At 35.9% G+C, this 15000-nt stretch overlaps 3 protein-coding genes across 5 annotated transcripts in view; 2 read left to right on the top strand and 1 right to left on the bottom strand.

Annotated features, from left to right (window-relative positions):
* Positions 1 to 3340, top strand: part of LOC137626514 (uncharacterized) — a 25093-nt gene extending 21753 nt beyond the window's left edge. Inside the window, exon 8 of the mRNA XM_068357558.1 lies at positions 3244 to 3340. Coding sequence (XP_068213659.1) covers positions 3244 to 3340 — 97 coding nt within the window. The remainder of the gene's footprint in view (positions 1 to 3243) is intronic.
* LOC137627133 (tyrosine-protein phosphatase 10D-like) overlaps positions 1 to 15000 on the top strand; it is a 591968-nt gene that overhangs the window by 520443 nt on the left and 56525 nt on the right. The window lies entirely within an intron of this gene.
* Positions 1 to 15000, bottom strand: part of LOC137627131 (tyrosine-protein phosphatase 10D-like) — a 139662-nt gene that overhangs the window by 122045 nt on the left and 2617 nt on the right. The window lies entirely within an intron of this gene.

Consider the following 15000-nt stretch of genomic DNA (forward strand, 5'->3'; position numbering starts at 1 on the left):
TTTGATGAGGAAGATGTATCAAAATATTTCATGTCTTCTGAAAAGTTATTGAACATAGTAGGTTGTCCCAAAAACAAGTGGACTTTGTATTTACAGTCAGTCTCAAGTGGTAGGGCACTTTCTGTGTATAGTTGTATGTCTGAGGATGAAAGTGAAGACTATGATATTGTGAAAGAAACTTTCTTTGTGCATACAGGTTAGTACCCGAGGCCTATCGTAAGAAATTTAGAAGTTTGGAAAAGGATGAGAGCAGTACTTATGTCGAATACAGAAAGAAGTTAGAAAGATAATTTTGTGATTATTTAACTTCCGCTGAAGTAGAAAGTTTTGATGATCTAAAGAACTTAGTTTTGTTAGAAAACTTCAAAGATAACATATCTCCAGACATTAAACTACATATAGAAGAGAAGTGTGAAAAGTCTTTTACAGATGCAGCAAGGTTGGCCGATGAGTACAGTCTTTCTCATAGTTTAAGTGATAATAAGAAGAAAAATAATCCTTCTTCTTGGAAGATACAACAGAGTAAGAGTAGTTTTAGCAACAGTAATACAGGGAAGTATGATTAACATTATTATTGTTATACATGTGGAAAACGAGGGCATACTACCAGGTTTTGTAAGAGCAAATGGGAAGGTAGTAGTTCAGACATAATTTGTTATCAATGTAATATGAAAGGGCGTAAAGCAAGGAATTGTATGGCAGAGGAGAAAAATGTCAAGAAACCAGTGTCTCTAGTTAATAATTTTTTGTCAAGCAGAAATTACATTATGAAAGAAACTAGGAAATTTTATGGAGATTTATTGTCTGAAGGTGTAATTTCTTCGCTTGAAGGATGGGATTCGAGAGAAGTTGCCTTGCATAGGGACACCGGAGCAGCCATTTCCCTTTTTAGGAAAGAGTGTGTGCCAAAAAGGGCAAAAATCTTTATAGAAGAAAGAGTTTTGTTAGGTGGGTTTCTGAATACTTGCGTTGTTTGTCCTTTGTCGAAAATGAACTTGAAAAGTCAGGGAGTGTCAAGAGATGTAAAACTAGCAGTTGTAGACTATTTGCCAGTTGAAGGGCGTTGACATTATTGTCGGCAATGATTTAACTACATCCAGATATGTGAATCCTATTTTATTGAAGATCCAGAGCCTGAAAGGGTAGTAACTAGGTCAGGTTTAGATACAGATATAGACTAAGGTCATAATTTGTTCGAAGGTTCGAACGTGTGTGATGGAGGCGGTGAGGTTGATCTTAGCAAGTGCGGGGCTAAGACCGACTCCATCGATGTTGACAGTGTTAGCAAGATGATGATGTAGCTGTCTAAAGAAGTGACATAGACATAGTTGATGTAGTGGATTCAAGTAATAGTTACTGCAATGTTTCAGGCACTAGAATTTTAAACAGATATGAGCTAATTAAGTTACAGAGAGAGGAAGAGACACTGTCTCGAATTTCAGAAAGCGAGTTGGATGATGACTCCGATAATATTTGTAAGGACACATTTTATTTAAAAGACGAAATTTTGTGTCGTTATGTTTGCCCCAAGTCAGTTAGCAAAGAGAGTAGAGAAAATTACTTTCAGAATTTAGAAAATTACAAGGAGAATTTAAGGAAACCTTGGAAATTAGCAATAGAAAACAAGAGCAACAACCAAGGGGAAACTAAAAGAAGATATGATCTTAAGGCAAAGGAGAGAAATTTCCGTGTGGGAGATAAAGTCTTAGTATTAATTCAGAAAGAAGGTCCCTCATTATCTTATAAGTTCGAAGGTCCTTTTCCTATTTTAGGAAAAAGGGGCAATTTGAATTACTTATTAGATATGCTTAGACGTAGAGCTAAGTGGCTGAACATAAACTTGCTAAAGAAATACAACGAACGCCCAATGCCAGTAATATCTGTGTTGCAGCGAAATTAGTTTTGAGAAAAATTCTGATTTACATGAGAATTTCAAGTTATTTAACTCTAGTCTAGAAGACTGTTGGTGTTTTGATTGATTTGATTTGTCAGTTAAAGTAAGCGAAGAAGTAATGTTAGTTTTATTTGTAAGTTTGTGAATAAACCCTTTGTGTTTTTTCGAGAGTTTCTTTTTATATTTAATTCCCATGTTTCAATGTTAGTTGATGTTATATAGATTTATTTTACTTATTCAAAGAGCCTGTAACTATTTTTAGATCGTAATAGAATTCAAGGCATCACTCCTGAGTTGTGTGATATAGTGATTAAAAGGACAATAGAACATATATTTTCGAGATATCTTAATATTTGAATTTTCTCTTTCCTGCTTTGCATCAGAAATTGTGATTTAACTACTACCATGATAGGCTGAGGAGCTGATATGGATGACTTTTGCTGGAACACTTTGAACGAGAGCCTCACTGATATTAAAGTATTTCTTGCTCGTTAAGAGCCCATCTACCTTGAGTAATTTACCGGGACCAAAGGCCCGCATACAACGCTACATAGCTTTGCTAATTCGGGCACTTAATCACTGTAAATAGAGACTTTATCATATAGATTTAAGCCTATTTGAATCAAGATTAAGAGAACATTTTGCATGAAATTGGTAAGTCAGATTGGTCTCCAGGCAGTGAAATGTCTCAAAATAAAGTAACTGACAACTATTTAACTATTTATAACTTATAGTCAGGGTATTAACATGGGGAATAATTTGGTGCCCATGCCATCTGAAAATGTATTTTCCCAAGAATTTACAGGAGATTACATTTTGAGAAAATAGGTACATAGTTTCATGACAAAATTTTGGAGAATTTTGTCGTTCAGAGACTAAAAAGGTTTGTTTTTTATATGATTTTTCAATAAAGCAAATTTCTGATAGTTTTTGCTAAAATGTAATAGCGTCCTCATTTATATCAATATAACTATTCTTTATACGAAATTATAAACTTAGATTGTGTTCAAAGTGCTATGAAATCATTAGTATCTATTGTATCCATCACTTATTATCTATTGTGCAGGGTTGATACCTCAATTTCGTTACTTATCAATCTTCCAACAAAGAGAGCTACTTTAATCTACTGCTGCCATCTTTTGCAAATCAACTAATAATGAATACTATTAGAAATATTTGCTAAAACACTAAGGGTTGTCAAATAATATTACATAATATCTTATCCTTAGATGTAAGGATTCCAGAAAACCTCAAATCAATCAATCAATATCTTACAGGCTATATCAAGAATACTCATTTAACCTATCTCCACACCATCTAAAACTGAAAGTACTTCTTTATTTCCACAGTGTCATACTTTCCGGGGCAAGTGGTGGTGAAGAGGAGACGGCCCCCCACCCCCGCACCCTGGAGAATGTCTACCTGGTCCCACCTACGAAAAAGTAGTAATTGATATATATATATATATATATATATATATATATATATATATATATATATATATATATATATATATGTGTGTGTGTGTGTGTGTGTGTGTGTGTGTGTGTGTGTTGGAGCGAGTGTTTTGTATTTGCCGTGAATAATTGAGAGGTTAAATGATAGTAAAGAGTTGAAATATAGCAACTCTATTTGTACATTTTTCATGGTTTTTCAATCACAGACAGCCCTTTACTGTCTTTGACTCGCTAAGGCTGGAAAATGCTCCACCCATTTGATATTAGTATTAAAAAGAGCAACACATCTGTTTTGTCTTGGGAACACTAGAGATATCTGCCAATTGCCCTGCTTACGCTGCAGAAAGTTTTATTTCGGGAAAAGAGGACACTTTGCTAATCATTGCTCTGGGAGCAAGAGTCGTGTGCTTAGTAAGGGTGCGTCAGAGGGTAAGACTGGCATCATTGGTGCAATCAGAATAAGCAGCTGGTAAGAAAACATGCCGAAAGAGAAGTTAGCGGATGGAAGGTCTGAGCCATTAAGTGTTGGCGCTGGGTCGTGCTAACTAACGGCCGTGGAGGTTATGGTCTCGAGTGGTAAAAATAATAAAAGTTGTAAATTAGAAGTTGTAGCAGTTACTAGAAATGAAGTATGTATTGTTTGGTCAATCCATGCAAGGAACCTGGGGAGCGATGTAAAAAACTAAATAAAGCAAAAGAAAAACTACAACACATAGCAGAAGGTATAAAAAGTGTAATGGGGGTATAATCAGGTTAACATCAAAGGTATCAACATGTCAAAAGATGAGCGTATGTATTTTCCCAACGGGACACGGAAGTTTATTCTGTCATTAAGTCAGGACAGTTTTTAGGGCTGGTAGATCCATATTTCACAAAATACACCACTTTGATCAAAATTGTTGGCATGGGGGGGGGGGGGCAATGAGAGACGCAAAAAAAAACTGCCATACTCTCCTACATAGGAGAATGTCCCCTTTTTTCAAGTAATGGCTGTTTGAATATCTCTCGGGTACAATATTCAATGGGAATAGACGACCCTTTCCCATAACTAGTGGCAAATCCCACCACACACACCTGCCACCAGGTGCGGTGCCGCACGCTTACCACACATCATTTACTGTCCCTATACATTAGGAGAAAGAGGTCAAGAAGCATATAAAGGAGGATTTGTTAGTAGCTATCTTGTAACCAGTGCCTGCATGAGGGTGGTAGCCAAAAAGGACGGCACTCCGTGGATGACTGCTGATTTAAAAAAAAACTCAATGCATGCGGTAAAAGGGAAACTCATCATAAGTTTGCACAGTTTGATATGGTGTCAATTGTCTCGGGGCATACTTTTAAAACTACGGTCGATGCACTCTGGGGATTCCGTCAGGTAGTGTTGGACGATGAAAGTTAAAAACCTTCGACTTTTATAACCGCTTGTATCAGTATTGTCGCATAACCATGGGGCACTGCACTGACCCAGACGCCTAGACTCAAGGATTTGGTAATGATTGTGGATATACTTAGGATATTGAAATGTATTGACGATATATTAGGTAATGATTGTGGATATACTTAGGATATTGAAATGTATTGACGATATATTATTGTGTTATTCTAGTAGAGAAGGATTGATTAAGCAAACGGTACTTTTGATTTGTTGTTAGCGTATGAGATGAATGGTGTAACTCTGAACGCACCTAAATTCCAGTTTGGTGAGAGGGCCGTGAATTTTGTGGGATATGATGTTAGGTAGGACGAATATCTGCCTTCAGAGGACAAACTGGCTGCTATAAAGAAGTTCGTTCCTGGTGCCTGTTCAACCTACCAAATCTGATATTCGGTCATGGTCTTGGCTGGTCAATCAATTGGCTCCCTTCATTGCAACGGCCCCTATCGTGGCACCATTTTGGGAATTAATAAAAAAAAGGGGCAGGTAAAAAGGTGTATTGGGGAGAAATTTTGATATCTAAATGTGAATATGCCAAAAAATGATGTGTGTAGGTTAATATCTGAGGGTTTGCATTGTTATGACAAAACGAGACCAACAATTGTTATGACTGACTGGAGTAAAGAGTGAATGGGCTTTGTCGTATTATAGCAATATCATTCTTGCTTATATACTGATGTACGTTTATGGCGTCAGTGGGGTTGGAGTCTAGCATTGTAGGGCAGCAGGCCCCTTTCAAAAATGAATTGATCTACGCCCCTATCGAGGGGGAGGTGGTGGCTGTGGTCTGGTCTCTGAGAAAAGCTTGTCTTTTTTTGCTGGGTTGTCCTAACCTACTTCTGGTAACTAATCATCGCCCATCAATTGAGTTGTCTGGTGATTGGGAGCTGAAGCATATTGAGACTGCAAAATAGTTCCGCTTAAAAAAAAAAAAAAAAAAAAAAAAAAAAAAAAAAAAAAAAAAAAAACACTTTAGTAATATCAATTCACAGTCAAATACATGGCAGGTAAAATAAATACTGTCTACTCTGGCTGGGACATCAACAGTTACCTAGTTCTAAGGAGCAGTCGAATCAAAATCCTTATTTGTCTAGTCAGAAACAATCAAGTCCACATTCGGAAAAAAAAAAAAAAAAAAAAAAAAGCTCTTCCTTTGAAGGAGGAATTGCGGCCTGAAAAGAAAAAGAAACTTACGGACACTCCTAGCTAACTATACTATCGCACTGTAATCAATGATGCGATTATAAACTATTTTATTTGCAGTCACGACAAATATAGATACATAAAACTGTACTTACGGGTAAAAAAGAAAAAAAGAAACTTCCAAAGCTGGTTGGAAATAATTACAAAGTTAGATAACTAATGCAGCTTTCACAACACACTGACTCTAGCTGCAGTCAATCAAAAAAAGCATTTGCCCAAGACAACCTCAATTCTATCAACAGTCTTTGTCGCTACAAACAATCATTACATTAACTAACTCCTCTCTCTCTCTCTCTCTCTCTCTCTCTCTCTCTCTCTCTCTCTCTCTCTCTCTCTCTCTCTCTCTCTCTCTCTCTCTCTCTCTCTCTCTCTCTATGATTTTACAAAAAACTGATACAATAAAGAATAAAATAGAAATCTCTCCTCTGCAACCCAAGTTGGAGAAGCAGGATGCTGTAAGTCCTAGGGCTCCAACAGAGAAGAATATTCAAGTGAGGAAAAGAAACCAATAAACCAAAAGGGAAGTAATAAACAATGAAAATCAAATATTTTAAGAACAGTAACAATTTTGAATTAGATCTTTCATATATAAATGCTCAAAAGAAAGAGGAAAAAAGTAAGAAGGAACTACGTTCCCTTGTGTACCCTAAAGTAAGAGAAATCTAAGACAGTGGAACGTCATGGTACAGTGGCTATGATACCATCCAGGAATAGAGAAAAATTGTGTCCTTCTCCCAGAAGAGCTGCTTACCGTAGCTAAAGAGTCATTTTTACCCTTACCAAGAGGAAATTAACCACTGAATAATTACACTCCAAAAGTTAACCCTTGAGCGAAGAAGAATTATTTGTTAACGTCAGTGTTGTCTGATGTATGAGGGCAGAGGAAGATATAGAAAGAATAGGTCAAACTATTTAGTATATGTGTAGGCAAAGACAAAATGAATCGTATTCAGAGAGAAGGATCTAATGTAGTTTAGTCAAAAGACCCAATAACTCTCTAGAGGTAGTAACTTAATGAGTGACTGGTGCCCTGGCCAACATAATACCTATAATATCTTCTTCAAGATATTATATTGTATTAATGACGCATAAACTTCAGGGCATCCACGCACGAGTAGTGGTAAGACAAGACTGTCTTCTAACTCGTCACCCGTCCTATATATTGGTATCTTTTTACTCTACAGAATTCGGGAGCGTACAGGATAAACATTAGGCAACAGACCGCCACGCCAGGGTTCCACTCCCGAATCTTCCTGTAGGACTCACGCCCATCAGACGACTGGTGTCGAAGCAGTTATGAGAAATATCTAGAAATTCTTTGTTCTATAATACGATGAGGATTTCGAATTGCAGTATTATTATTTTACCCAGATATTCAATAGAAAAAGACAAACCTTTTTCATAAGTCTTGTAACACAATATACATAAATTTAATGTACATGTATCAAATCCTACGGCCTATCAAAAAGTTTGAGATCATTACCAATGGATTTTCACAAATACAAAATTATTCTAGTAGACACGATTACAAATATAATAATTTCATTACAATCAACACAAAATACAATTTAGTAATACTAAATCCAAGTGAAAATTGTAAATAAACACAGTCTATGAACAATCATAAATTAACATCAATAAAATCATTGTAAAGAAAAGTAAAAGGTTTCTTCTTATCAGGTATCAAAATTCACAAATACTAATCTACCTATGCCTCCCATCAGCCAGGATTTATCATCATCTTCCAAGACATGACTAAATAATACGTCAAATGGAAAGATGGACTTCAGTGAGAGTTTAGGATAAGTTTAATTGGACTTTTCAACAACTTCACACACAGGTAAAGATAAAAGTTACAGATGATAATATCCTATCATGCAAATTTATACAAGACGGTGTACCATTTTACCAAGTCTGACTGAAATAGTATCAACAGTGTATGAATAGTTGCTAAGTGGGATACATCTTTCTCTCTGTTGACAGTATAAGCAGACCATTACATGACCTCCCTAATTATAGTGATTTTAGTGAAGTAATATGACCAATTTGATGAATCTAATATGGAAGTACGTCTCATGAAGTGACTGTGATGATTATGACAGTGATACACAGAGTAGTGTGTCAGATTTGTGCTTCAAATTAGCATTTGAGATATAGGTAATTTGAAAGGACTCCTACGTTTGGATGTCTCAATTTTTGCGCATGCGCACTGGACAGATGATTACTTCATTTTATAGAGAGGATCTTTATGTTCAACCTAGAAGTGTGTAATACCATATCATACATATTGGATGTTGTAATTAATATTTAATTAAGGATTAAAGAAAATATTCACGAACTTAAGACAAAATAGGAGACCTTGTATTTCAAATAGGGTTTAATAATACAGAGAGAGATAGAACGAGTAGCTGACGAACTAAGCAAAGGCAAAATGTCTCTTGAAAATCCAACAAGAGGATTTTTACACACACTGAAAAAAAAACTGACTTAAGAAACTACTGTTGCGAATTGGGTCTTAAAAGAATATGGTACTGCAATAAGGGAAAGCTAGTTGAACTTTTCTTGGAAAATTGTCGAAAAGAAGACGAGAGCTCTGCTGAACGTCCGGAAGAAGACCTGGACGAAACATTGCCCTGACTTAAAAAAGTGCTGACAGAAATTCAAGAAATTAAAGAAAGGCTTACGATGAAGGAAATCGAAGTCGAAGATATATATGAGCAGTTAAGGATATCTAAAGAAAAGTTAATGCTGGCAAACGAGAATATTTTCAAACTAAAGGAGGAAGTTAAGATTTTGCAAGAGTTACCCTCCTTATTGGGGACTCAAACCTTCGATGCATCAGATCGAGTGACCTAAAAACAGAGAGCAAAATTCGAACCATAAACGATGCAACCATCAATGCACTGGCTAGCTGGATAAATCATCAACTCGATTGGGTTCCTGGAAATTGTATCATATATTGCGGAATCAAAGATATCATAAAAAATTCATCGCCAAAAAAATTTTTTTGATAGTCTTGGTGTGGTAATCAGTGACTTGAGATCGAAGAAACAAGATATGAAGATCTATTTATGCAAGCTGGTGCCATCGACGAAAGACGATGATCTTCAGGCAAGAATAAATGAATTCAATGATGAATTGGAAAAATGGAGTGCTACGACTAACATTAAAGTTATAGACAGTAGTGTATACTTTAAAATGGCAAATGGCAAACAAAGTTGACGATATGTGTTATGATATAAAAGAAGTTGAAAGCTCCGCGGGACTGATGCTGAACATACTTGGAGCAATTCGGCTATTGGAGTGTTTGGCACATAACTGTGACTATTTTGAGCTGAATGACAGATGGCAGGAGATTAAGAGACAACAGAACTTGGTAAATTATGTTACTAATGAAATTGATGGTATAAGTGAAAAATATAAAGAGGAATTTCCACCGTTATCACATAATGCTAGGCATAATATAAGTAAAATGAAGAGGACCCGATTTACTGCTAATGTTAGAAATGATAGAGATACTTTTCGTAGTAAAAAAAAAATGTTAAAAGATTTCCTAATATGGTTAATCGTAATAATTACTCTTACCCGGAATATAGTGATCATGAAATACCTAGATATAAATATTATGGTTGTTATAATTATGGGGAAATGAATCATAGGCAATCTCAGCGTAGATATGACTTTATATTAAAATGCGAAATTTGTCATTTAAACGGGCATGAAAAACGGTCATGCACTTATAGTTTGGAATGAATAATTGGCCATGAAGAGAGTGCCAGAGATGATAATGTAAGAGTAAAAACAAACTTCTTTCGTATAGATTACATGAATGTACAGTCTTTACTGAGTAAGAAAAATTTTTCTAAATGCTAATGATGTGGATATTTTGTGTTTAACCGAGACCTGGCTATTTTCAAATATTGCTGATTCGTTTATTGACTTTCCAAATTATTCTGTATACAGGTGTGATAAAGGCAAGGGAGGAGGCTGTTGTATTTATGTAACAGATGGTCTTTCTGTTAAAGTATGTGACTTGAATTTACTCAGGATAGATGGTATAGAAGAGCTATGGCTTTCCATACAAAATCGTAAGTTGCCTTCAGTTATTGTTGGATGTTTATATAGACACCCCCATGCCTCAAGTACTACTTATGATCATATTTTAGAATGCTTAAGAACTGCTTGTTTAAAGAAAAAGCCCATATATGTACTGGGTGACCTAAATGATGACTTGTTGGTTAGCACAGCGAAAATAAACAACATAGTGAAAGTAACAAAGTTTAGGCAGCTAATAGAAAAACCTTCACGAATTACTCCTACCTCATCGACTTTATTAGATGTTTTAATTACGAATAAGCATGACAGTGTCTATAACATTGAAGTCAATCCCAGTCTAGTTGTAGACCATGAACACATTTCCTTTATAGTTGATATTGAGAAACCAAAACGCAAACCAGTAATCATAACCTCCAGAAGTTTGCGAAATTATTCCTAGGAATGGTTGAACAATATGTTATTAGAACAAACTCCTATTTTAAATCAAATTCTTAGTACGGACGACGTAAATATACAGATTAGAATTTTTAATGATACATTCAATTATTGTTTAGATATATATATATATATATATATATATATATATATATATATATATATATATATATATATATATATATATATATATATGCCCCTGTTACCACTAAAGAAATAAAGCGACCAAGTGCTCCTTGGATTAAAGTTGAGTTAAAATTAAAAATAGTTGAGAGAGATACAGCTCAGAAGAGACTAAAAGAAGATAGGCAAAATGAAAATCTAAACACTGAATATAAAGAAAAGAAGAAAGAAGTAAGCGCCAATATACGGGTGGCTAGAGCTTTGTACTTTAAAGATGAAGTCAGGAAAAGTAAATCCATGAAAGACACTTGGAGAATAATAAATACTATGGTACCTAATAGAAGAAATGTTAAAGTCGAATTTGACAATCCAGAAACTGAAGCAGACTAGTTTAATAATTTTTTTGCCAATGTAGGAAGGAATACATATAAGAAAACACAAGAAATTCTCTTTAAATATAACATACTAAACCTGCAAACTACCCAAATAGAGGTCGACAATACTATTTACTTATTCAGACCACAGCCTGTGACCGTGGAAAAAGTAATATTAACGATTAAAAATCTGAGCAACAGTAATGCGTTTGGAGTAGATGGCATTCCCACTCGTTTTTTAAAGGATTCCCTTTTAATTATTGCTTTTTATGTTACGATCATTATCAATACGTCCATAGTAACTGGTGTGTACCCATCTGTTTGGAAACATCCTTTAGTTAACCCCTTTAATAAAAACGGAGATAAAGATGACCCAGGCCATTTTAGACCCGTTTCTATCTTACCAGTCCTGTCTAAAGTTATAAAAAAAATCGTAGCTGAACAGCTTATGGAACATCTCGAAGAAAACAAACTGTTATCTAATACACAGCATGGTTTTCGTAGAGACTTATCCACAGAGACTGCGCTCATGAAGTTGACAGATGAAATATATAAGAATATTGACAATAAGAATATTTCCCCCAATTTTGTGATCTTTCAAAAGGGGTAGCCGACAACAACAAGAAACAAAACAAAAAGGGGACCTCTACTCTCTACGTTCCTCCAGCCTAACCAGGGACTCAGCCGAGTTCAGCTGGTACTGCTAGGGTGCCACAGCCCAACCTCCCACATTTCCACCACAGATGAAGCTTCATACTGCTGAGTCCCCTACTGCTGCTACCTCCGCGGTCATCTAAGGCACCGGAGGAAGCAGCAGGGCCTACCAGAACTGCGTCACAATCGCTCGCCATTCATTCCTATTTCTAGCACGCTCTCTTGCCTCTCTCACATCTATCCTCCTATCACCCAGAGCTTTCTTCACACCATCCCATCCACCCAAACCTTGGCCTTCCTCTTGTACTTCTCCCATCAACTCTTGCATTCATCACCTTCTTTAGCAGACAGCCATTTTCCATTCTCTCAACATGGCCAAACCACCTCAACACATTCATATCCACTCTAGCCGCTAACTCATTTCTTACACCCGTTCTCACCCTCACCACTTCGTTCCTAACCCTATCTACTCGAGATACACCAGCCATACTCCTCAGACACTTCATCTCAAACACATTCAATTTCTGTCTCTCCATCACTTTCATTCCCCACAACTCCGATCCATACATCACAGTTGGTACAATCACTTTCTCATATAGAACTCTCTTTACATTCATGCCCAATCCTCTATTTTTTACTACTCCCCTTAACTGCCCCCAACACTTTGCAACCTTCATTCACTCTCTGACGTACATCTGCTTCCACTCCACCATTTGCTGCAACAACAGACCCCAAGTACTTAAACTGATCCACCTCCTCAAGTAACTCTCCATTCAACATGACATTCAACCTTGCACCACCTTCCCTTCTCGTACATCTCATAACCTTACTCTTACCCACATTAACTCTCAACTTCCTTCTCTCACACACCCTTCCAAATTCTGTCACTAGTCGGTCAAGCTTCTCTTCTGTGTCTGCTACCAGTACAGTATCATCCGCAAACAACAACTGATTTACCTCCCATTCATGATCATTTTCGCCTACCAGTTTTAATCCTCGTCCAAGCACTCGAGCATTCACCTCTCTCACCACTCCATCAACATACAAGTTAAACAACCACGGCGACATCACACATCCCTGTCTCAGCCCCACTCTCACCGGAAACCAATCGCTCACCTCATTTCCTATTCTAACACATGCTTTACTACCTGTGTAGAAACTTTTCACTGCTTGCAACAACCTTCCACCAACTCCATATAACCTCATCACATTCCACATTGCTTCCCTATCAACTCTATCATATGCTTTCTCCAGATCCATAAACGCAACATACACCTCCTTACCTTTTGCTAAATATTTCTCGCATATCTGCCTAACTGTAAAAATCTGATTCATACAACCCCTACCTCTTCTAAAACCACCCTGTACTTCCAAGATTGCATTCTCTGTTTTATCCTTAATCCTATTAATCAGTATTCTACCATACACTTTTCCAACTACACTCAACAAACTAATACCTCTTGAATTACAACACTCATGCACATCTCCCTTACCCTTATATAGTGGTACAATACATGCACAGACCCAATCTACTGGTACCATTGACAACACAAAACACACATTAAACAATCTCACCAACCATTCAAGTACAGTCATACCCCCTTCCTTCAACATCTCAGCTTTCACACCATCCATACCCGATGCTTTTCCTACTCTCGTTTCATCTAGTGCTCTCCTCACTTCCTCTATTGTAATCTCTCTCTCATTCTCATCTCCCATCACTGGCACCTCAACAGAATATTGACAATAAGAATATTTCCCTATTAATTTTATGTGATCTTTCAAAAGCTTTTGATAGCGTGAACCATACAGAGTTGTTGAAAGCATGAAAAGAACACCATATTGATACTTTTTGGTTGGGTGATTACTTGCAAGATCGTTCTCAAGCTGTTAGACTAGGCGATGTCAAGTCGAGGTTAGAGAAAGTTGAATATGGTGTACCTCAAGGGTCGGTGCTGGGCCTAATGTTATTTTTGATATACGTTAATGATATGGCTAAAATTATAAAGGACTGCTTTTTAATTCAGTATGCGGACGACTCCCAAGTTATGCTCTCTGATTCGCTAGAAAACTTGAAGGAGTTAATTGAAAAGGCAGAATTTATTTTACTAGAAATAAAAAAATACTTCTTAAAGAAAGGATTGCTAATGAATGCCAGTAAAACGCAATGCATGTTTATAGGTACTTCACAATACATGAGCAAGATTGATAGTAATATAACAATTAGATTCGATGGTGAAGAGGTAAAGCCTAGCAATTATGTAAAAAATCTAGGTTTGTATATGGACAAATGTATGACATTAATCATCACATTGATGAAATAAGTAGAAAAGTGAGCGGTATCTTGATGTATATTAATAGAATAAAAGATCATTTTGATAATTCGACTACTATAATAATAGTTCAAAGCCTAGCGTTAAGTATAGTAAGTTATTGTATTAAAATCTGGGAAGGGACTAACGACGTATACTTAGAAAAAGCCCAGAAACTTGTAAATTTTGCTGCTCGGATCACATCACCCCAGTCCTCAAACAACTACAATGGTTAAAATTAAGAAATCAATATATCTATGAAATTTGTGTTTTTGTTTTTAAAGTTTTAAAAAAGGAATACCCAAGCTGGTTATATGATTTTTTAAATGTCGGTAATTGTAGGGATGCCTCAACTAGGCAAAATAATAACTTATATGTACAAAAATACCGAACAGACTTCGGATCACGCTCTATGGTAATAAGGAGCCCATCAGCCTGGAACAAGCTACCTCAAAATCTTAGGGATTGTTCAAGTGCTAACGTTATCTTTTAAACAAAAACTGTGAATAAGATGGATTTATTTTTTTCTATTTATTTTTATCACCGATGTTTTATGAGTTTTTAATTTTATGAAATTTTATGTTCATCTGATTGAAGTCGCTATTTTCCTTAATTTATGAATGATACTAATCTATTGAATTTTTTAATCTGAAAGAGCAAATTACAAACTCTCAGTGTGTATAGGTTTTTAAAGTAATACTATTTTATATTTTAAGTATTATGTATCTTTTATGTAAAGCTATCCATTAGCAATGGAACTTATATATAGCTTGTTGTTTAATATATAGTTTTTTGTTTTAATAAAAAAAATAACCATTGTAATGATGGAAATAAAAATTTTGACTTTGACTTTGACTTTGGTGGGCAGACAGACAAACAGCTTTCCAAAGTCAGGATGGACTGAAATGTCCGGTCATGTACAACAGACAGATACACTGACAAGCTGACAAATGCATGTTATCCTCTCTTGCACATCTGTAAAATGATCTATGCCCTTCAAAAAAGGTTTGTTTGAAAATGATTGAACAATGCAAGAATTAACATAACAAATGAAAAA

The sequence above is a fragment of the Palaemon carinicauda genome, chromosome 34 (assembly GCF_036898095.1).
Source record: "Palaemon carinicauda isolate YSFRI2023 chromosome 34, ASM3689809v2, whole genome shotgun sequence".
In the NCBI taxonomy this organism is placed as follows: Eukaryota; Metazoa; Arthropoda; class Malacostraca; order Decapoda; family Palaemonidae; genus Palaemon; species Palaemon carinicauda.